Raw genomic sequence first — 24,671 nt, forward strand, 5'->3', positions numbered from 1 at the left:
ATGATTCGGGCTCTCTGGCTCCTGTTCATAGCCTATTTCCTTCAAATAACCCCAGAGGAAAAAATCTAGTGGAGTAGGGTGAGGTGATCGAGCCGGTAATGTGACAGGACCCCACTCGTCCAATCTGTCGTCCAGGATATGTCCTATGCAAGTTTTCCATACCGCCAATGACCAGTGTGAGAGAGCGCCATCCTGCTGGAACTACGTCCTTAACCGTGCCATAACGGGTACATCCTCCAATAAGTTTGGGAGGTACTCACGATGAAATTGTAGATAGCGCTGTCCCGTGAGGTTTCCTTCGAAAAAATATGGTCTAATTATCTTGTCACCTATGATACAGCACTACACGTTGGCGCCCCATCGTACATGAAATCGAGCTCCCCTTATCCAGTGAGGATTTTCAACGCTCGTGTTACGATTAAAAGTTCCGTTTTTGTGAAATCTGGATTCATCACTAAAGAGAATCTCCGTTAGGAAATCCGCATCAGCTTCAACACTTTGCAATATCCATTGCGAAAATTCTATCTGTTTCTGAAAGTCATCTCAGTTAATTTTCTGGTGTAGTTGTTGATGGTAGGGGTGTAATTTATGGCGGTGCAATATGCGCAATAAGGATACATTACTGATGTTCAGTTCATTTCCAGTGGCCCGTATGCGGGTTGTACGCTATTGCATTTCTGAACAGCTTCTTCGTCATCACTGGAGCATCCCAAACAGGGGATACTATATGAATTGATCCATTGCACGCTAATCACACTAACCACTACACCGCAGAGGCGGACCCTTTTAAGACTGAAGGATTTTTTTTTTGTTAGGGGCTTTACGTCGCACCGACACAGATAGGTCTTATGGCCTGAAGGAAATTAAACCCTAATTACGAATGCTTTTACGAGTATAATACAAAAATAAAACTGAAAATCTCGTAAATAGATTCGGACACAGAACCTCTCGAACATATCGTATGCGGCTGCGATTAGTATCATGCAGCCACTCCAGGCGACGAACAATAGGTCTCGTAACTCTATACTATTGGAACAATCTAGGCTATCGCTTCGGAACTCATCTTGTATGTTACAACTTCTGAACTCGAATGTGCAGTTAGGTTTACCCTGCTGCAAACACCACAGTTTGCTAAAGAATCATGTCATTTTAAGCCCAGATAGTTGCAACCATTCCTTATGCGTAGAGTATGTACCTATTATTACGTTGAATGAGTCCAGCATAACGTTTTAAGTGGTATTCACGATGCATTTGCCCATACTCGGTGCTTACGTGGCAATATTTATTATAACTTCCTTAGAAGAATATATGAGACTTCAAAAACATCACGTCTTCGTAAATGATGCCTAGGCGAGTACGAAATGAAAATTTAAAAAAGGCATGACTCAACAAGGCTTTAAACCGTCACTGCTCTAAGGAGCCTATCTAGGTAGATCTACAATGCGTAATTCCATGCAGCTACTTCCAGCGTAGAATTTCAACCATTATAACTCTGTATTCTCGAAGAGAGCGAAAGTTCTCGCTTCGAAAAATTACTGATGTGTCACAGCCTTACGGTCCAGTTTTATGCCTTTGTTGAACGCTTTACCGGTAGTGATTACATGGCGTAAGCTATCACATCTCCTGTACAGCATTTGCGTGTCATAGATTATAAAATACTGTAAAAACACGTTTCTATCGATTTCGATGTGATGAGACTATACAAAATAACGGTGAAATGACATGTCTGCAACTGAGCCTAACCTATCACGTTACGCTGGAAGTAGCTGCATGGAATTACGCATTGTAGATCTACCAATCACGTTTTCTATGACACCGCGACCGCCCATTTCTATCAAAAGAAAATGGCCTCTTGGACCAATCAGGTGCGCAATTCTCTACCGATAGCTATAAGTGTGGCTATGGTTTGTATAATACAGTAACATTTCATAAAAATGAGTAGAGGGACTCCGCTCTGCATACAATGGTACAGTGTTCTTGAGATTGGCCTGACTTACTGGCTCTTGTACCATTTTTGCATTGTGCGGGGAAGTCTACATCGTGCTAACTACACATACAATTGCTGTCAGATGTTGCGTAAGATAGGACTAAGAGGCATTTGATTCCTAGCTGGTTGCATGTTTTCGGAAAAAAATAGGGGCAGCTGTACCGCACGGTGTATCTGAACCTACCGGAATCCCAATTTCTTCTTTCTTAATCTGCTTAACTTCCAGGGTTGATTTTCCCTCGGACACAGCGAGTGATCCCACCTCTACCGCCTCAAGGGCAGTGTCCTGGAGCGTGAGATATTGGTTCAGGTGATACAAGTGGGGAGAATGACCAGTACCTCGCCCAGGCGGTCTCGCCTGCTATGCTGAACAGGGGCCTTGGAGGGGGGAGGGGAAGATTAGAAGGGACAGACAAAGAAGAGGGAAGGAAGCGACCGGGGCCTTAAATAGGTACCATCCTGGCATTTGTCTGGAGGAGAAGTGGGAAACCAATGAAAACCACTTCCAGGATGGCTGAGGTGGGAATCGAATCCACCTCTACTCAGTTGACCTCCCGAGGCTGAGTGGACCCCGTTCCAGTCCTCGTACTACTTTTTAAATTTCGTGGCAGAGCCGGGAATCGAACCCGGGCCTCCGGGGGTGGCAGCTAATCACACTAACCACTACAGCACAGAGGCGGACGGAATCCCAATTTACTAAAACAAAATCTGGTTATTCAAATGTTTATAATTATTTAATACCAGAAACAACGATAAGAACAATGTTCTACTATCAACTATATTGTTAGCAATATCACTTCTATTTCAAATCTCGAACAAACAGAACGCACCTCAATTACAATATCTGATATTTCGGCGTCCACGAAGGGATGTTATCTAGGTTATCTAGGCCGAAAGTTCTTTCTCTGGACTGCCCAGATGAAATCTAGATGGTTAGCGTCTTTGGTAGGAACTGATAGAGGCAAATTTCTGTATTACTTACCTATAATGCCAGCGCTCTGAGCATCCGGCAGGACAACGTGTAACGACAAGATGATGGCTACAGTGAGCAGCATGGCTGCGTGTCCTGAAACAGAGAATGCACAAGTCTTGATATGTGTTCATGCACTTCATGAAATAAAGCTTGATCCTGTCATCGATGGCAATGTCTGAATAGAACTCGAATGCAGCACCGAGACTGAGATAGGTAAAATAACTACGCGATATTTATTTGCATCACATATAAATCTGTTCCTAACCTCAATGCTGGGAACGGACACAGAGCATCCAAGTGTATCTGTTGCTAGCGATTGTCACTTCCAAAATAGATAAAAACACTCCAAGAAGAGAATTCACTTGTCGTTGAAAAACAGTAGTGTAGCTGGTATAATTATTCATAATACGGTATTCACTTACCTTTACCAGAATCAATGTAAAATGAGGAGTGTCTGTTGAAAAGTTGCTGTTTCCACTCCCACTAATGCCCACCGTATGATATATCATACGCAAAACGTGCTTTCCAAATTGCGTTATTTCTCCGTCACCGTAACTGTTTTGAAATTTTTAAAGGCATCATTTGGCGCATCAGGGACGCAAATAATGTTTCCTAGCTAATGGCATTGTTGTTTTCCTCCTGTTACGACGATAGTTGGCAAGAAAGAGCGGGTAGCGCAGCAGGCTGACAAAAATGACGCGCCGGTGGGTATTTATAATATTATTGTGGAACAGAGCTATGGAAAATTAATCATATTTCGCATATTTCGGTATATTTGTTACGAGAATAGTATGAGGATTTGACCTCGTATGATAGTTACTATCTTCACTGATCGAGATGGCATTCAAACACAAATATCTTTTAACGTATGAAATATCATACACTGGGCATTCGCAGGATGAAAATTTTCAATTTCAGATAAAATACAATAGCAGATGGGGAGGCCAATCTGAACATTCTAGACAGTTTATAAAATGATCATTGTGATGATGACCCGTTTTCAGAAGCAGATGAAATAGGATTAGTGCTTACGGGAGCTGTTGATGGCAATGACAGTGATCAAGATGATGGGCCTAGTGATGATGATGATGATGATGATGATGATGATTGTGCTACAGCTTGGGACGTAGGGAAGGGTGTACTTAGACAGGAAATCGAGGTCAGAGGTGTAAAGAAATCTCCGTGTAGCTTAGAAGAGTGACTCGATATATGCATTTCTGAAAATTCAGAGAGAGTATTTTCTGCAGCTGATGAAAATCAAAAACCATTACAGAAGGCTCCTACAACTACATAATCCACTGATGTGTCTTCCGAATGGAATAAATCCATGAATCCAGAAAGGAAAGTAAGAAAAGTAAGAAATTATGTAAATAAGGAACTTAGGAAGTCAATCAAGTTTACAAAGAGAGATGTGCCAGAACTATAATGCGTTCAGGAGTGGAGTGTCAGTAAGTTCACTCCAGTGCTTTGTTCTGTTCCGTATGATGAAGTGATTACTAAATGGTGATGGAGAGAATCCTGAAAACAAACAATACAATGTTTTCTATGGTTACTGTTACTAATAAGTTTCTGTTGTATTACAAAAACAACAGTAGGCTTCAAAATTCGTTTCAGATCATGCTAACACATCATATGATAGGTGGAAAGTAGGGACTTTCCTCACGAGTATTCAGTGCCCCAGAGGGTTCTGAATTATTTAAATTCCATCTATAAGATCAATATTCTGTTTTTAGTTTTAATTTATGTTGCAGTAAATTATTTTTGTTCTTGGTAAACCATAACTATGTTTGGTGTAATATGCCCAGCGTATGAAATATCATACGCCAGAAAAATGGTCCTTAAAATTGAAATATTCAGATGTTTTAAGTATCCTTGCTTCAAGGATCGGTTACAGATGTAATGTTGAAAAATGTACAAGGAAACTCGAAACAAATATTTTCTGCGCATTAATGGGTTAAGAAAGTAGTGGGAAAAGCGCCAGAAATGTAAAATAAATGCACATGAAAGGTACGCATGATCGGGTTTGGTGCAACTTTTAAGGAATTGGTCTGGATTGCTCATGACAATCGATAATATTCAAATACTGTAATGTATGTGGACGAAATAGTGATTTATTTTTTTGGAAGTGGAAACAGTACCTTTTAAACTGACACTCCTCAATTGTACTTAATGCGGGCCCTATGTTTACAGTGGTAAACTCCAAGGTTTTGTTGAGCTACAGTTAAACGAGAGACCTAATGACGTAATAATACCCTCTTATGCTTGGCAGCTCGCACAGGGCTAAAGTTATAATATTGCTAGATTCTTACAGTTTTGGAAAATCTTCACATTTCAAGGGCTTTATTAACTAGGGTTAATAAATCTTAATGTCCTTCTCCAGATAGTCAAAGTGATTTTAACATAAACATAATTATATTAATCCCATCAAGGAATGAGTGTCCAGTGAATATGCATTATATGCGTCCTGGCGTTATTTTATTTAAACTATGAATGTCGAGTCGTGAGCCTAAAGACTGGGTGGAACCCCAACAGATCCATCGTTAGCTGCCAAAGCGTTGTCGAAGAAGCATACCAGGGAAATGATGAATAAGGTAGTTTCCTGTATTTTCCCTCAATGAGTAAAAATGTGTTATTACTCATTACTAAGGTTCAGATGTTAAGGAGAAAGTCATATGTCTTTCCTGAGCTCATTTGACGCAAAATCTGAATAATAAGTGTGAATGATGGTCCCCTGACCCCGTTTAAAGCAAGTTTATGTTGCATATCAATGAATATTTTGGCCATTTTTACCGTTTTGGTCAAATTTAGTGATATAAGGTCATCTTTGGTTATATATTGAGCATTTTTGTTCAAATCGAGGCGTTGTTGTTGACAAGGTACATGTTACCTGCGTCGAGTTTCAAAACACAGAATATCAAAATATTCTTCTTCTTCTTTCTTTTCTACCACTTTACCCACATCTGTGGGGATGCGGCTGCGAACTGTGTCGCACGTGCGGATTTGGCCCTGTTTTACGGTCGGATGCCCTTCCTGATGCCAACCCTATATGGAGGGATGTAATCACTATTGCGTGTTTCTGTAGTGGTGGGTAGTGTGGTGTGTTGTCTGAATAAGAAGAGGAAAGTGTTGGGACAAGCACAAATACCCAGTTCCCGTGCCAGAAGAATTAATCAGAGGCGATTAAAATCCCTGACCCAGCCGGGAATCGAACCCGGGATCCTTTGAACCGAAGGTGTCAACGTCGAATATTCAGTCAATGAGTCGGACTATATTTCAAAATACACTATCTATATATAAAATAACTTGTCCTGACTGACTGACTGATTCATCATCGCCGAGCTAAAACTACTGGACATAAAGAAATGAAATTTTGGGGATACATTCATAAAAAGATGTAGGTGCTCGCTAAGAGAGAATTTTTGGATATTCCGTCGCCAAGGGGGTGAAAAGGGGGGTGAAATTTTAAAATGTGTATCTATATCTCAAAACTTTAAAAGTTTACAGATGTAAAAATTGGTATTTAGAATCTTCTTTAAAAATAAGTAAACACGTACTTTTTTTTTCAGAAAATCCCAGTAGGAGGGGGTGAAATGGGTGAAAAAGGGGTTGAATGCCTTTATTAGGATACCGGTACTTATATCTCAGAGACTGAAGGTATTACAGACCTGAAAATTGGTACTTTTGATCTCTTTTAAAAATCAAGTAACACGTTTTTTTTTTGTTTTTGGAAAATCCAATTAATGGGAGGGTGAAAAGGGGGGGATTTTTAAAATGAATGTATCAATATCTCAAAACTTTGAAAGTTTACAGATGTAAAAATTGGTATTTAGAATTTTCACTAAAAATAAAGACACGTATTTTTTGTTTTCTGTAAATCCCAATAGGAGGGAAGTAAAAGAGTGAATAATGGGTTGAATGCCTTTAATTAGGATACACATATCTCAGAAACTGAAGACATTACAGAACTGAAAATTCGTATATGGGATCTCCTTTAAAAATAAAGAAACGCATTTTTTGATTTTGGAAAATCCAATTAATGGCGGTTAAACAGGAGTGAAAAAATTGGGGTGAATTTTTTGAAAGACTATATCTACAGAATCTCTGAGAAACGTAAAATGTTACAGACGTAAAGAGTGGTATTAGGAATCTCCTGTAAATGTAAAGAAAGATAGGTGGTTTGTTTTTGGAAACTCCACTTAAGGGGAACTAAAAAGGGGGTGAAATTTTAAAATGAGAATTTCTACAGTATATCTAAAATAACTTAACATGTTACCGAAGTGAAAATGGTATTTTTATCTCTATTAGAAGTACATTTTTAGTCTTCGGAAATACCACTTGGGCGGGGGGTGGGGGGTAAAAGTGACTGAAAATGGTGTTGAATTCCTTTAATTAAGCTACTGATATCTCAAAAATGAAGATGTTACAGACGTGAAATTTGATAATTACTGTAGAATCTGCTTTAAAAGTAAAGAAACACGTATTCTCGGAAAATCCAATGAAGTGGAGGGGGGTGAAAGAATTGAAAAACTAATTGACTTAATTGTATGAGAATACTTACATCTAATAAAAACTAAAGTTGTTACAGAAAAAATTGGTATTTGGATCTCCTTTAAAGCAAAGAAAAACGTTTTTTTTGGGGGGGGGGGGGAGGAATCATCTTGGAGGGCGGGAGTGAAAAGGAGTTTAATTCCTTTCATGAGGACACATAAATCAAAAACTAAAGAAGTTAGAGTCGTGATAATTGGTATTTAGATGATCCTTTACTATTAAAGAAACAAGTATGTTTTGCCGGAAAATTCACTGGGGGGGGGGGAGGAGTATGATATGAAGTGAAAAAAAGGTAATTATTTTTATGGGGATACTTATATCTGAAAACTGAAGGTAATAGACGTGAATATTGGTGTTTGGAATCTCCTTTAAACATAAAGAAACACGCCTTCTTTTAATTTTTTTTTTGGGGGGGGGTAAATAAACTTAACGGCGGGGGGTGTAAAAGGAGGTGGACCAATTTATTTTGCTGTTCATAATGTAGTTATAAGGAGCCTCCGTTGCTCTGGCGGCAGCGCGCCGGCCTCTCACAGCTGGGTTCCGTGGTTCAAATCCCGGTCACTCCATGTAACATTCGTGCTGGAAAAAACGGAGCCGGGGCAGGTTTTTCTCCGGACACTCCGGTTCTCCCTGTCATCATTTATTCCACCAACACTGTCCAATATCATTTCATTTCATTTGTCATTCATTAATCATTGCACCAGAGGAGTGCCACAGCCTTCGGCAGCCGGCACAATTCCTATTGTCGCCGCTTGATGGGGGCTTTGTTAATTCCATTCCTGACCCTGTCGAATGACTGGAAACAGGCTGTAGATTTTCGATGTACTTATTCTGATCATAAACCGATCATTTTTAATCTTTCCTGGGTTCGTTTTCAAGAGCCATCTTTTCCTTCGGAGAACGTTCTTAGATTACAGGAGAATATTCTGGCATATAAATAACAATTTAAACACATTTGAAATAAACGATAGGAATGACTGTCCATTTGTTCACCTCTATAATAAGGTCAATAATGCACGGAAGTATGTCATTCGTATCGCCAGAAATACACTTGCCCACGCGCGACAATGGTGCTGGTCACATTGTCAACAATGACAATGGAAGCAGATGTAATTTACCGCCAAGTGGCGGTCTTGCATCTTGCTGTGGGGTCCAGAACATCTATGATGATGATGATGATGATGATGATGATGATGATGATGATGTTGTTCTGGACCGTCGTTAAATATACGGACCGCGCTGGAAACGGGTCCTGGACGGGTAATGACTAAGAATGCAGTCCGGCCGCGGGTTCTGTACCGCCAAGGCACCCAAGACGACATCACGCCGGATCTCCTGACGGATTTGATCCATATTAAAAATGCTTATAGGAAAAGATGGCAAAATTTAGGGACCCAACTGACCGGGTGGAATACCCGGACCTACCCCGGGGAGTACGAAATCCATTGCTGCAAAGAAAGATTGAAAAATGGGAGGAAACTTGCCGTAATCTATTAGAAAACGAGTCAAATCGCGAATTTTCGCGGATTCTCTCAGAAAACGAGTCAGATGACGAATTTTGGCGGATTCTCTCAGAAAACGAGTTAGATCTCGAATTTCGGCGGATTATGTATAAAACGTTAAGCATTCCATTATAAATTTCATTATAATACCGTAGCGAAGCACGGGTATCTTGCTAGTTAGATATATTTTTCTTTCTTTTCCTAAAACAGATAGGTAGCAGGTTTAGAAGACGTGATTCCGAAAACGAGATGCTGATAGATACCAAAAAGCACGCCAATACAATTCTTCGATTTTTTTTGTCTTTGTTTAGCAAAACAGAGTGAGAACTGTGGCTCAGAGCTATGTTCCTTATACATGATTTGAATTCTTACATGAATATGACCATGATATGTTTAACGTACCAACTGTAGCTCAGTCAGTTTGCACGAATAAGTGTGTTTGCTGTGTTATCGCTGATCACTTTTTTGTCATGTTTAATGTTAGTGATACTCTAATACGTGTTGCCTATTCCTAAAATGCTTAAATCATATTTTACCTTTTTAAGGTCATATTTAAATAGTTTTTAGAACACATTTGCTTGCATATTTTGTACTTCTTTAGGCATAAACTTCCGAACCCTACTCATTAGTCTGCTACGCCAACTGAAATATATACGCCATCCGCCCCTATGAGTGATACTACAGGGACTAGCGGCGTAAGGAGTGGCTTATACCTCAGTCACTTTCACATTGTTCGCCTCCGTAGCGTAACGGTTAATGTTATCAGCTGCCGTCCTCGGGGGCCCGGGTTCGATTCCCGGCACTGCATAAATTTAAGAATGGCAGGAGGGCTCGTATGTGGTTGAAATGGTACATGCAGCTCGCTTCCATTGGGGGTGTGCCTGAAAAGAGCTGCACCACCTAGGGATGTGAACAATAGTTTACTTACTTTCACATTGTCGAAGCCAAAGGTAAGACTAAGACAGACAGATCCATGAAGGCTCTAAGGTAAACACCATATCTCACCCGAGATGGATCTGATATATCTTAAACGAAGTTTCGAGAATAACAATGATATACTAAGCCGAAACGAAAATCCATAATTCGAATTTCTTAACGAAAAACAAAACAAAAAAAAAAACAAGCTAAGCCATGCCGGTATAGACCACGGAACCTAAGGAAGGCAAAGGTTTCGTCTGTTCATAACGTCGGCACTACCACTTCAGTTGTATGTTGATATAGCTGATATCAAAGTTATTGGAAGCTCTGTTTGATTCACTACCATAGTGAATCAGTTATTAGTTCATTTGCTGTCCCAGAGTTCGCACCTCCGTAAAGAATACAGCCATACTGAACAAATCCACAACAAATTAGTGGTATGTTCCAATAAATACAATCAATCAAATAGCGTTTGAATCCGGGAGACAGCGGGCTCCAACCCTACTGTCAGCAGTCCTGAAGATGGTTTCCCGTGGGTTCTCATTTCCACACCAGGGTCTATCTTAATTAAGGCCACGGCCGCTTCCTTCGGACTCATATGCCTTCCTTATCTCATCGTCGCCATAAGACCTATCTGTGTCCATACGACGTAAAGCAAATTGTAATTTTAAAAAAATTAAAAAAAAGCTAACGAAACTGAGTAGTGATTATGAATCTTCAGGTGAAAAATATGTTCCTTATTCATGATTTGAATCCTTACATGAATATGACTATGGTATGTTATATAATTCATAATTACTCTAACAAATTTCTAATTTGCATTACAAGACAGTAAGAAATTACTAGTTTTTGCTTTATATTGCAATATTTAGAATGCCACTCAGCTGAACTTATAAATAAGTTTAATTTTTCTTCAAATATTGTCGGATGGGCTTGGTCCACTATGGCTCTGAACCTCTCATACGTATCTAAATAAATTCAACAAACAAGATGCTTTGTTATTATCTGTAGATTGTTTGCTATACTATATACTAGTGCCCAATCAGCACAGTTTTAAGAACATGAATTTCAAATTTCTTGCATGAGAATTGCCAATGGATAAGATTGTATTCTATCTTTACCGACACGGATATCTTCACGCGACCTACTGTAATATGCTTGAAAGAGGTTATAGTAAAGACTGGGTAATTTGCAACTTGATGCAATTCCTTATCGCTACGTAATACGTCAAGAAGCTTGGGCGTGAACATGCGAACATGCTAGGCGGTAGCAGTGTCTTTCGCTTATATAATGCCTTTCATGGTCTGAGCGGAGATTTTACGAATAAATTGGTGTGAGATTCTTCTTCAACATTTTGCAATTTATTTCATACACAAACAGTTCCATTCCACATAGGTTTACAACTTGCGTGCTACATTTCTTCGTCTAAACTTTATTTTTATTTTATTTTCACAAGAAAATATGTATTGATCGATTCATTCCATTATGCACAATGAATACCATTTCCAGGGGGCATTAACTTCAGTCCGTAGCCAGAAAGAAACCTGCCACCTCCTAGACGTGATTCTATGAACCTATAGTACAGCAAATACAGGCCGCTTAATAATAACAAGAATGATCCCAACTCTTTGGCTGAATGGACAGCACTACGGCCTTCTGTTCAGAGAGTCCCGGATTCGATTCCCGTCCGCGTCAGGTGAATGTTTCTGGCTTGGATGTTCGTGTTTTTCTTAATACACACCTCTTAATATACACACAGCACACCAACATCACCAACCACAGAAACGTGCAAAGAGTGAATATAACCCTTCAAGAATGGTTGGCGTCAAAAAGAGCATTCGGCTGCAAAACAGGGTCAAGTCCACAGGTGGGACACAGTTCGCATCCCTTACCCAACAGGCAGAAAAATACAATAATAATAATAATAATAATAATAATAATAATTGTTACCGTGTTTTAGCGGTAGTTATGCGTAAAAGAAGGTGCGGGTGTGAATGGGTTTCAAACTACGAAATTATAGTGCATGTAAAATTAATTTAAAATTTAACAAAGTTATATTTTCTTTTCAAAAACAAAGCAATAACAGACATGGCAGGTACAATGTAGCAAAACAAGGGGAGTTACAATATTTACAGGTTTTGGGCTTCACGCCCTGACTTCAGCGATCAGCTCAGTTTTACCACAAACACAAGTTTTAACAGAGGGGCAGAAAACCCCATTCATCCCTAGGAGCCCCTGGCTCCGAATTACACAGAAAAGCCTCCGCAAGGCATATGACACTCCATTTTCAAAAGAGCGATCCGCTCTCAAAATTTAAGCCTCTCAAAGGCCACACCAAACTCTACCTTCAAGCTGTCCTCTAAGGACGTATTCACAGGGGTAAAATACCCAACCTACTGAGGTCTATTACATGAAAAGAAGGTTGATTACACGACCTCTAAAATAACAATTTGAGAGGAGGCTAACCGCACTCCTGATACACTTTGTTTAAGACCTACTTGGCACTAGGCCGTTAATACAAGGGCTAATCCCATACTACAGAGGTGACTTAAGAAAATAACAATTTACATTACATCACGGAAGAATGGGTTTGAGAAAATAAGTTCACCTCAAAACAATATGAGTGGGAACTCGAGAGGGTTAGCACTCTCTATCCCAGTATGTAGTTTAGAAGATAGGATAGGTACCAGTAGTCTTTACATTTTAAAGGAAGGTTACATGGTGGAAGGCCTAGAACCCGCCCCGAAGGTTAAACTGCTGAGCAAGCAAAGAAAGAAGTTATTACTTGGCCATTACCTAGTTGTAGACGCCGCCGAAGAAAGAGGCGCTTCCCGCCTCCTGCTATGTACTTAATACACTGAAAGATGGAACAGAAGTGGCCCCGAGACCCTAAAATCAGCAGTTTATATCCTCTCGCGGAAGATTCTAGGCGTTAGGGGAAAGAAAACACCCTCCCACAAAATTTTTATTGGCTAGGGAAAAGAAACCCCTACATAGAGGAAGAAGAAACACATTATTGGTGGAAAGTTAATTAAAGAAATTCGGGATTGGCTAGATCCAAAATAAGGGGAAAAAGAGGGGTATACAGCCAACTTAAACAATGACAGAAAGAAATTTAACAAAGAACAAACTCTTGAAATAAAAATTTCTCCAACAAAATAGTTCTTTGACTCCGCACTAGGTCGCACTATTGTTGATCTTCAGTAGTGTCCTCTAGAAGAGAAAGTTCACACTTCTTACTTCAAGCGAAACAAAAACACATCAAAAATGACACAGTTCACAAACTCAAAAATTTCCAGGTAGTGACATCTTCTGAGAAATTAGTAGATTAATAGTGTAGATAAAGTTCAGACTTCCTCCAGAAGAGGAGTTTCAACTGGCGCAACTTTTAAATAAACAGAGTAGAGGTGTACCGCCCGGTACAGACCTCCCCCCCCAAAAGTTCCTCCAGGGGTGACACATGAAATCAGTTTGAAACAAGTTCCAAGTTATAAAGTTAATATGAAAATAGATTACAAGATTTTCAGAATGTTGTGTGATTCAGTTTCACAATTTGTTGTTGCAGGTGAAGCAAAGTCTTTCAGTTTGTAGAAGTTGAATTTTTGAAGATAAACTTTTAATACTTGAAAGTGATGAAAAATTTGGCAATGTCCACCAAATATTGTTGTTGGATTCCCAATTGTAATCATTACTTATAGTAACTGTTCATGTAGTTGATGTTGATGAAGTGAGGTGGCCAGACCGGCCGTTGCAGCTTGCGTCCAAAGGAGGCCGCTCGGACCCCTCAAGTACCCTGAGATACCGCTCGCCCGCACTATGAGGGGAGCAGAGGAGTTGAAACACGCCGCGCCCGCGGTGAACATATACAGGCTGCGGGCAAGTAGCAGGTCGTGCGCCGCACATCAGCCTTGGCCGGGAGGAGAGCTCCGGCTCGCCGGGCACATGTCGTCTTCGCTGGAGAGGAGGGGGCCCATCCCCCTCCCCAGTTGCTGCACGGCGCTGCGTGGCTGCGGGGGCACTGAAACATTAAGCTAGGCGGCAGAATTGTGTTGGACCATCATGTTTCTTTGAGGGCACAGGCTTGTAGAGAGATTGAGGGGCCAGCGGCGTGCAGATATTCATGGTATTCATTAAGCCACTGTGTAGAGTGGAGCAGGAGACGGGAGCGTGGTAATGGCCGTGGCAAAGACAGGATAGCAGTTTAATGGGTCGGGGCAGGTTTCACAAACATGCTTACATAAGAAACAAAATCCTATAGAAGGGGCAGAATGCCTAGAATTTGGAAACTCAAAAAAAAATATAACCTTCATATTCCTTTTAAAATAATATGAAGCAAGTTAACACGTAAATTACACCGGTTTCACCTGTGACAGGTGAACCCTAAATATCCTCTCGGTGGCTGGATTGCTAACTAACAACGTAACTGGCGTAAGAAAATCGAGAATGATACAAGGCCCATGAAATCTGGGGGCAAGCTTGCCCGCGGGAACAAAATTCTTGACCATTACTTGGTCGCCTACCTTCAAAGGGGTGGGTCTCCGTCCACGATCATACCTTTCCCTAACCTTTTCATGAGACACTTTAAGATTGGCTTTAGCCTTCTTCCAAAGATCTTTAATGTTGTCCGGATCTATTGTCTCGGGTAGAATGTCATTCAGAGACCAGAGGTTAGAGAGCGGCGAGTTGGGAACAAACTTAAACATCAAAGAAGCTGGAGTAAACTTGTGAGATTCATGAACCGCCGAATTCAAAGCAAAAGCTATCCAATGCAGGGACGTGTCCCACCTGGAAGGATCTTCATGATGATAGGCAATGAGTGCGGACCTGAGATTACGGTTAACCCGTTCAGCCAGAGATGGTTGAGGGTAATAAGCAGAAGTAGTTACATGAGAGATGGACAAGTCAAAACAGAATTTACGAAATAAATTTGATGTGAACGCCTTAGCATTATCAGATACAATATATTGACACGGACCAAAAGAAGCAAAAATAGAATTTAAGCAGGTAATGGTAGACTGAGCGGTAGCCAGTTTAGTCGGAAATAACCAAGAAAATCTTGTAAAACCATCTACACATACAAAGATGAACTTATTAGCATTACCCTTTGACTGGGGGAAGGGTCCTACATAATCGATATACAGGCGTTCCATGGGGCGCGACGCTTGATGCGAAGACAAAAGGCCTACCTTGGTGGACATGGTGGGTTTACTAAGCAAACAAGATTTACAAGCTTTTACAAGTTCGCGGATTTCACCGTCCATACCTTTCCAGATGAACATTTCACGAATCTTTTCACGAGTTTTAAAGATACCCAGGTGCCCCCCCAATGGGGTCTCATGATAGTATTTGAAGATCATAGGCACAAGAACCGCTGGAACGACAACCTTCATCATCTTATCATGCCTCGATGGGCAACATAAAACACCCTTCCTCAGAACATAAGGGACGACATGTTCCCCAGAAGAAAGGGTTTCCATTATCGGACCCAGCGTCGGATCTTCACGTTGGTATTTCTCAATATCCCTAAAGAGCATGGGAGCATCTGTTAAGATGGCATTAACCTCAGATAGTATGGACTCGGGAGGTGATGAACTGTCGGCCGGTTCCTGGGTCTCGACGTCGTTAGAAAACATACGGCTGAGTCCATCAGCCACAACATTTTCAGTACCTCTGATATGCCGTACATCGAATTGGAAGGCAGAAATACGGATGGCCCAACGGGCTATACGACCTGTACGACGCGGCCTACCTAAGACCCAGCTTAAGGCTTGATTATCTGTCTCCAGATCGAATTTGACGTGTTCCAGATAGAGACGGAACTTTTCTAAGGCGAATAAGACTGCCAAACCTTCAAGCTCATATATGGAGTACTTTGCTTCTTGAGCTGACAATGTCCTAGACGCATAGGCGATGGGTCGCCTCCCTCGTTCAGTCTCTTGAAGAAGGACTGCAGCTACCGCCGACGACGACGCGTCGGTTTGGACGATGAATTTCTTCGAGAAATCAGGCATAGCAAGTACAGGGGCATTACAGAGAGCTAATTTAAGGTCTTCAAAAGCGGCTTGTTGAGAAGGTCCCCACTCAAATTTGATGCCTTTCCTACGTAGAAGGTTTAGGGGCGCCGCTCTATTAGCAAAATTAGGAATGAACTTCCTGAAGAAATTCACCATACCGATGAACCTGGCGATACCTTTAATGTCCTTGGGAGGTTTAAAATCACTGATGGCCTGTGTTCTAGAATGATCAACTGCTACTCCATCGGGTGACACAATATGCCCTAGGAATGACATAGAGGGCTTAGCAAAGGCAACCTTGGACAACTTAACAGTTAACCCAGCCTTACGAAGGCGATCGAGAACTTCTCGCAGATGATCTAGATGTTCTTCAAAAGTCTCTGAAAATACGACGACATCATCTAAGTAGTGATATAAGTACTCGAATTTGATGTCGGAGAAGACCCTATCTAGCAGCCTAGTGAGTACAGCTGCTCCCGTAGGGAGCCCGAAAGGCACGCGGTTGTATTCATATAAATTCCAGTCCGTGGCAAACGCTGTAAGATGTTTAGACTCTTCGGCAAGGGGAATTTGATTATAGGCCTGATTTAAGTCCAAGATGGTGAAGAACTTGGCCTTACGAAACCATGAAAAACAAGAATGAAGGTCGGGAAGGGGCACAGATTGCAACACCACCTTCCGATTGAGAGCCCTGTAATCAATGACAGGCCTGAAGCCTCCTTGGGGTTTCGGGACTAGAAAAATAGGCGAAGAATACGCTGACTTAGAGGGCCTAATAATACCATCCTTCAACATCTGATCGATGATTTCTTTCAGAGCTTTCATTTTAGGAGGAGACAGCCTATAAGGTGGAAAGCGAACAGGAATCGAATCCGTGACCTCAATTTTGTATTCAATAAGGTCAGTAACACCAAGAGTATCAGAAAACACCTCGGGAAACGACTGACACAATTTGCGAATACTATCAGCCTGCTCCTCAGGTAGATGTCTAAGGTCTAACAACATCTCATCCTGGGTAGGCGAAATAGATGAACATGATGCAGAATTACACTTTAATAGAGGGATTTTACAATTAGAGGCAAATTTGAATGTGCACGACTTACTCTGAAGATCGAGCACAAGACCAGTGTGAGACATGAAGTCCGCTCCCAGTATGATGGGGCAAGACAAATGCTTGGCCACACACAATTTGATTTTCCATGTAAATTTAAAAACACGAATTTTGACCAGTAAAGAACCTAGAATTTCTAATGGAGATGAATTAGCCGAAACATATTTAACAGGAGATGAGTCATAGACAGGTAGTTTACAAACCGATTTCAATTTAGAATACCAATCAGCCGAAATAATGGAACAAACACTGCCTGAATCTAAGAGAGCTGTTATAGGCTCGTTATTTAACTCAATCTTAAGAAAAGGAACAGGTGCGGGGGTATCCGCCGCAATCCTAAGACACTCTCTGGGGCATTCAAAAAAAGAATTTGAAGATTGCTCATTCCCTGAATTCTCGACCTTTTTGCCCGGGGCTGAGCCTTGGAAAGCAGAATTAGTCGACTCAGCCGAAGCCGCTAGTCACTTTTTATTATTGGCATAGGTGGAATTTGCACCAGAAGTTGAGCAGGAGGGGGTGCTATTTGAGTTTGGGCAATTCTTGGCGATATGTGAGAAAGCCCCACATTTAAAGCAGCCTTGTGATGAACCAGCTCCATTCCTAGTCCCACTTGGCTTGATCAGTGGACACTTGTTGCGCAGATGGTCAGGCGACCCGCAAGCATAACATTTACGGGGATTGACTGGTCGGCGAGGTGGAGGCCGAGTGTTACTAAAGGAAGGCGGGGGTTCTTTCGCTACACGCAAAGAATCAGCGTATCTAACTCCTTCCGCTGAGACGGCCAACGCTTCAAGTTCAGAAAAAGTTTGCGGGCACGCCGCAAAACACAAGTATGACCTATAAGATGGTGAAATGCCTTCCACAATAGCTTGTACAATTTGGTCCTCAGGAAAGTGCAGAGCAAACACCCTAGTGTAGAATTTGATATCTTGTATGAAATCAGCCAAGTTTTCATCCAAGCGCTGTACACGGTAATAGTACTTCTGAATCAGGGAGGACCTGGCCCTAGCCGGGATGAAGTTAGCTAGCAATTGGGCATGGAAATCCTCAATAGATGATTGCTCGGCAATGGCTCTTACGATTTTATCAGAAAGAATACCAATAGCATACGGATAGATAATTTGCAAAATTTGACATGGCGAAAGAGAAAAAACAAGAGCATGATCCTGAAATTCCACTAGAAATCTTAAAAATGAAATTACATCACTGGTGGTGTTGACGGAAAACTTAGAGATACCTCTAAGCAACATTGCCAATGGATGAGGCAAGCTACTGAACCCAGGTGACATAGTCGTTAAAGGTTTCAATGGCAAAGAAGTTAATTCAGAGCGGATGTTACCCAATGACGCACGGCGTTCAGATTCGTTGTTCGATGGGGCAGAGATAGTTTGAGCAGCAACGGTTATCCTATTGACTTCTCCCTGAGGAGGCTCTTCATCACTACCTACGTTCACTGTGGCTGGTTGATCAGTTTTGGGAGGAACTTCGCCGGTTAGCAATTGAGTGACCTTATTAGACAATTCAGAAATAGTTTCAAGGAGCGTATTAGCGTCCTTCCTCTGAACGTCATTCACCTTTAGAGACAACAGATCATTAACTCTATTTGCAAAGTGATACAGCCTGCCTTGCACACGCTTAATTTGATTAGGAGACGGATCGTTTTCATCAAAAAGCTGACTACAGATGCTAGCCCAGTAATATTCTCGACGATCGTGGAAAGAGAATCATCAATTTCTTTCTCTCCCAAATTGGGGATGGAAATGGGCAAATCAAGGGACTCTCTAAGCTTGTTGGTGTCGATTGCAACCGTGCCTCCAGATTGCACATTTCTGATAGTTAACTCGTAGATCAACTCCTCTTTGCGCAAATAGTTAAGGAGGAGAACATCGCGAGGGCCGGGCATGATGACAGAACAATTTTGAAAAACTCAAAAAATTCCAGCAACTGAGAAAATTGTTAGAGTTCGAATCAAAGCAATGTTTAGCCGTCAAAAGGGGCTAAATTGAGACCCATTCAACCACGCTCTGCTACCACTTGTTACCGTGTTTTAGCGGTAGTTATGCGTAAAAGAAGGTGCGGGTGTGAATGGGTTTCAAACTACGAAATTATAGTGCATGTAAAATTAATTTAAAATTTAACAAAGTTATATTTTCTTTTCAAAAACAAAGCAATAACAGACATGGCAGGTACAATGTAGCAAAACAAGGGGAGTTACAATATTTACAGGTTTTTGGCTTCACGCCCTGACTTCAGCGATCAGCTCAGTTTTACCACAAACACAAGTTTTAACAGAGGGGCAGAAAACCCCATTCATCCCTAGGAGCCCCTGGCTCCGAATTACACAGAAAAGCCTCCGCAAGGCATATGACACTCCATTTTCAAAAGAGCGATCCGCTCTCAAAATTTAAGCCTCTCAAAGGCCACACCAAACTCTACCTTCAAGCTGTCCTCTAAGGACGTATTCACAGGGGTAAAATACCCAACCTACTGAGGTCTATTACATGAAAAGAAGGTTGATTACACGACCTCTAAAATAACAATTTGAGAGGAGGCTAACCGCACTCCTGATACACTTTGTTTAAGACCTACTTGGCACTAGGCCGTTAATACAAGGGCTAATCCCATACTACAGAGGTGACTTAAGAAAATAACAATTTACATTACATCACGGAAGAATGGGTTTGAGAAAATAAGTTCACCTCAAAACAATATGAGTGGGAACTCGAGAGGGTTAGCACTCTCTATCCCAGTATGTAGTTTAGAAGATAGGATAGGTACCAGTAGTCTTTACATTTTAAAGGAAGGTTACATGGTGGAAGGCCTAGAACCCGCCCCGAAGGTTAAACTGCTGAGCAAGCAAAGAAAGAAGTTATTACTTGGCCATTACCTAGTTGTAGACGCCGCCGAAGAAAGAGGCGCTTCCCGCCTCCTGCTATGTACTTAATACACTGAAAGATGGAACAGAAGTGGCCCCGAGACCCTAAAATCAGCAGTTTATATCCTCTCGCGGAAGATTCTAGGCGTTAGGGGAAAGAAAACACCCTCCCACAAAATTTTTATTGGCTAGGGAAAAGAAACCCCTACATAGAGGAAGAAGAAACACATTATTGGTGGAAAGTTAATTAAAGAAATTCGGGATTGGCTAGATCCAAAATAAGGGGAAAAAGAGGGGTATACAGCCAACTTAAACAATGACAGAAAGAAATTTAACAAAGAACAAACTCTTGAAATAAAAATTTCTCCAACAAAATAGTTCTTTGACTCCGCACTAGGTCGCACTATTGTTGATCTTCAGTAGTGTCCTCTAGAAGAGAAAGTTCACACTTCTTACTTCAAGCGAAACAAAAACACATCAAAAATGACACAGTTCACAAACTCAAAAATTTCCAGGTAGTGACATCTTCTGAGAAATTAGTAGATTAATAGTGTAGATAAAGTTCAGACTTCCTCCAGAAGAGGAGTTTCAACTGGCGCAACTTTTAAATAAACAGAGTAGAGGTGTACCGCCCGGTACAATAATAATAATAATAATAATAATAATAATAATAATAATAATAATAATAATGAGACCCTCCGTGTCTCAGGTGGCAGCGCGCCGGTCCCTCACCGCTGGGTTCCGTGGTTCAAATCCCGGTCACTCCATGTGAGATTTGCGCTGGACAAAGCGAAGGCGGGACAGGTTTTTCTCCGGGTACTCCGGTTTTTCCTGTCATATTTCATTTCAGCAACACTCTCCAATATCATTTTTCATGTCATCTGTCATTCATTAATCATTGCCCCAGAGGAGTGCGACAGGCTTCGGCAGCCGGCACAATTCCTATCCTCGCCGCTAGATGGGGCTTTTCTTTTTCAATAATAATAATAATAATAATAATAATAATAATAATAATAATAATAATGTGATGTGTGGCCTCCGGGGTGGCCTAGTGCATGTCTGTAGTTGACGCTCCTGGGACATTCCAGAGATAAAAATAGATATTTTGGTCATTTGGTGAAATTTTTTAATGACTGAAATTGAAAGGATTGTGTTTCTAATTTCTTGTAACGAAGTTATTTCGGTGAATTCAAACAATTTACCACTGTAAATATGCTTTGTTTGCGAATTGTAATTTTACACTTAAATCCCAATTTTCTCCCATACTATTCTGCCAAATGTAACCAAATTTTTATGGTATATGTATCACAGCTATATTAAGAAACCTGAGCATGGAATCTTTGATTGCAGAAATTTTTCAATAGTAGGGATTTTAAAGTCCATAATTTTAGAACGTAAAAATTACACAAACTTTAGTACGATATATCTCCTTATAGAAATTATGATCAGAAAAATCGATATGAAGTGCTTTTAAAAGAAGAATTATCTACCTAATTACGAATTTACATTAACATATTAATTAAATTTCATGATAAAAATGGAATGTAAATTTCAAGAAAAAATGTTGGAAAAATTTATTAAATGTATATGAAAGAAATGTTCTCGATATCTCTACTACGTACTGTATGTAGGTGACATTCCCACAAAGTTTCGTGAAAATCCATGCATTAGGTTAAAATATCTTTTTACCTACGGAGTGTCGCCTTAAGTTACCTAAGATCGTCGTTTCCCACTGCGGCCATGTTTAGAATTAAACCTACGCTTTTGACACGCAAGCCGTACCCGCGGTATAGGGGTAGCATGCCTGTCTCCTAGCCGGAGACCCCCGGGTTCGATTCTCCGTCAGGTGAGAGATTTTTACTTGGATCTGAGGGCTGGTTCGAGGTCCACTCAGCCTACGTGATTACAATTGAGGAGCTATCTGACGGTGAGATAGCGGACCCGGTCTAGGAAGCCAAGAATTACGGCGGAGAGGTTTTGTCGTGCCGACCACAAGACACCTCATAATCTGCAGGCCTTCGAGCTGAGCAGTGGTCGCTTGGTAGGCTAAGACCTTTCGGGGCTGTTGCGCCATAGGATGTTGGCTTTTTTATTTTGGCACGCAATCTAATGTTTAGAAATTTTATACCACCAACTCTTTTACCCTGGCCAACATTCTGACGGTGATTGTTTTCCCAGTGACGGGATTCAAACCAGCCAGCCACGGTGTCAGACCATAACGACTTGACGCCTTAACAACCATTGCCTCGAGGTAGGCTATAATAATACTTGTAGTTCAATATAACTTAATATAATTATTATAACCCATGGAAATTAAAGTTTTATGATGAACCTGAAACATTGCAAGATAGCTTTTCATTTCATAAGTTCCATATACAAGGACCGAGATTCGAGTCGGGGCTGCCGGGGTGAGAAGCTAGTGACGATATTACTTAGCTATCACTGTCTATAATAACAACAACAACAATAATAATAATAATAATAATAATAATAATAATAATAATAATAATAATAATAATGAAGCAAAGCCATCTCTGTACGGATCTTGAAAGGAACGTCGAGAAGTCTTCCACAGTTCATAATCTAGACACTAAGTGTGATAGCGTGATTAGCTCTATGCCCCGCCGCCTTTGTTCCCGGGAATTAATCTGGTGCTCATTTCTGTGTAGGCTGAATAAACCTATGGGCCATGTGCCTTCCCTGAAGTGGAGATCTAGTTTCTAAATTCTTCGACTTCCTGTAGGGAAATCGAATCCATGGTCTTTGGGTAAACGAAGCGCGTATTATCCACTTCGGCTAGTGAACACCAAATAATAATAACAATAATAATAATAATAATAATAATAATAATAATAATTTTACGTTCCACTAACTACTTTTATGGATATCCGAGACACCAAGGTGCCGGAAGTTTGTCCTGCAGGAGTTCTTTTACATGGTGGTAAGTATACCAACACCAGGCTAGCCTATTTGAGCACCTTTAAATATACCACCGGACTCATCCGCGATCGAACCGGCCAACTTGAGCTCTACCATCTCAGCCACTCAGCCCGGGAATTAATTTTCGTAGGCGAATATAATTAAAATGTTCCCCAAAATATATTTATGTTAGAAACTGTGTAAAGTTCAGAACATAATCAATTATCAAGTTTAAGTAGTAAACATAATGAGCCAAGCTTCAACAGTGAAAACGTGACAGGAAACCTTTTCCAGTTATTGCCGCTTAGAGCCAAATACCAATCAGAATATGGTATCGCAACAAACGCTGTAGAAAAGATAAATATGGCAGCACGCGGCCGGATACAGATTAAAATAATAGTGTTGACAGCAAGAGCAGCTGCCGTGAAATAGAGTAGATGTATGATAACCTCGCTATTACGGAAAGGGGGGGAGCATGATGCTCAACCGAACGCCGTCGTTGAGAACTACTGCTCGTAGAAGCCCTTCAAATGACGCGAAGCCCCGCAGTCTCACAGCGGCCAGGAAGGCATGTGTCCCAACACTGCCGAAGATTACCGAGGTGGAAGCGAAATGTGGTTGCCGGATGCTCTTCTTTAGGATGACTGCTGACTTGTGAAGGACAAGCTATGACCCTGGTTTTCACTACTTTGACATTTATATCGTACATCCCCCTACCTTACTATCCTGTCCAGAGTACTTCAAAACTTCGCCTTCTCGTATCCCTTCTCTTTCAGTAAAATATAGTTTGACTTCTGATGTCACGACGCAAAAGTTTAATATCAGAATCCCAAAACTTGTGGGGATGCGGGGTACCAGAAGTCTTGTTCCATGAGAATGGAGTTCGGATTTTCAGCAGTTTCTATGAGGTTGGCGTTATTTCGACGTTTTCGCTTATATTAAATATGCAAGCCTTGAAATTACATTTTTGTGTTGTAGCATGAATTTCAACAAATGGCGAAGCCGTTCTCATGTGCGCTGAACTTGACTGTAGCAAAGTTTTCCTTCAAAGTCGAAACGAAATGCTGAAAGATTTTGCGACTTGTGGTTGTTAACGATAATAACAATAACAATAACAACAATAATAATAATAATAATAATAATAATAATAATAATAATAATAATAATAATAATAATCTGTATGGTCTTAGCTACCGTTCAGTTCAGTTCAGTTCTTCTCTACCACATGACATAAAATCAGCAAATCCCTGTGGACGAAATGTGTCAACAGAGAGCTTCTACATGCCGACATCGTACGATATGGAGTATCAAATGGGCTTCTTTCCATCCTTCAGAAATCTGATTACTTCTGCTGGGTTCGAACCCGCGATCTTGGGAACCGCAGACCAACCACCGAGAGGAGCTATAAAATTCGTTAAACACTGTTAAATTAGGAAAATACCACACAGATTTAATAACTCAAAATATACTGGGCCACCTTAACAAATCAGTCAAGCTATTTGTCCTCCGTTAAGTTTGCGATCCTTACGACTCCTCTCTAGTATAGAGAACCAGGAATAGTAAACCATCTTGAAGATATCCCGCACTGCTGCCCATGATATCCACATGGAATATCTTTACCTGTTCTTCATACGATGTCATGTCCCTGTGGTACTGTAAGCTGACTAGGTTAACCACTTGACTACGACACCGACCTATCTATTAAGAGCAGCTAAATATTTTTGTATGTGTATTTATTTATTTATTTATTTATTTATTTATTTGTCTTTTTATTTATTGCGCTTCAGACAGGTATAAACATATACTATTACATTAGATAAAAAC

General features: G+C 40.8%; 1 protein-coding gene across 2 annotated transcripts in view; it reads right to left on the minus strand.

Moving 5' to 3' along the window:
* cv-2 (crossveinless 2) overlaps nucleotides 1-24,671 on the minus strand; it is a 466,245-nt gene that overhangs the window by 280,567 nt on the left and 161,007 nt on the right. For both annotated transcript variants that reach the window (XM_067139598.2, XM_067139597.2), the window contains exon 2: nucleotides 2,970-3,053. In XM_067139598.2, the coding sequence (XP_066995699.2) occupies nucleotides 2,970-3,042 (73 nt within the window). In that variant the 5' untranslated portion in view covers nucleotides 3,043-3,053. The remainder of the gene's footprint in view (nucleotides 1-2,969; nucleotides 3,054-24,671) is intronic.

The sequence above is a fragment of the Anabrus simplex genome, chromosome 2, assembly GCF_040414725.1.
Source record: "Anabrus simplex isolate iqAnaSimp1 chromosome 2, ASM4041472v1, whole genome shotgun sequence".
Classification (NCBI taxonomy): domain Eukaryota; kingdom Metazoa; phylum Arthropoda; class Insecta; order Orthoptera; family Tettigoniidae; genus Anabrus; species Anabrus simplex.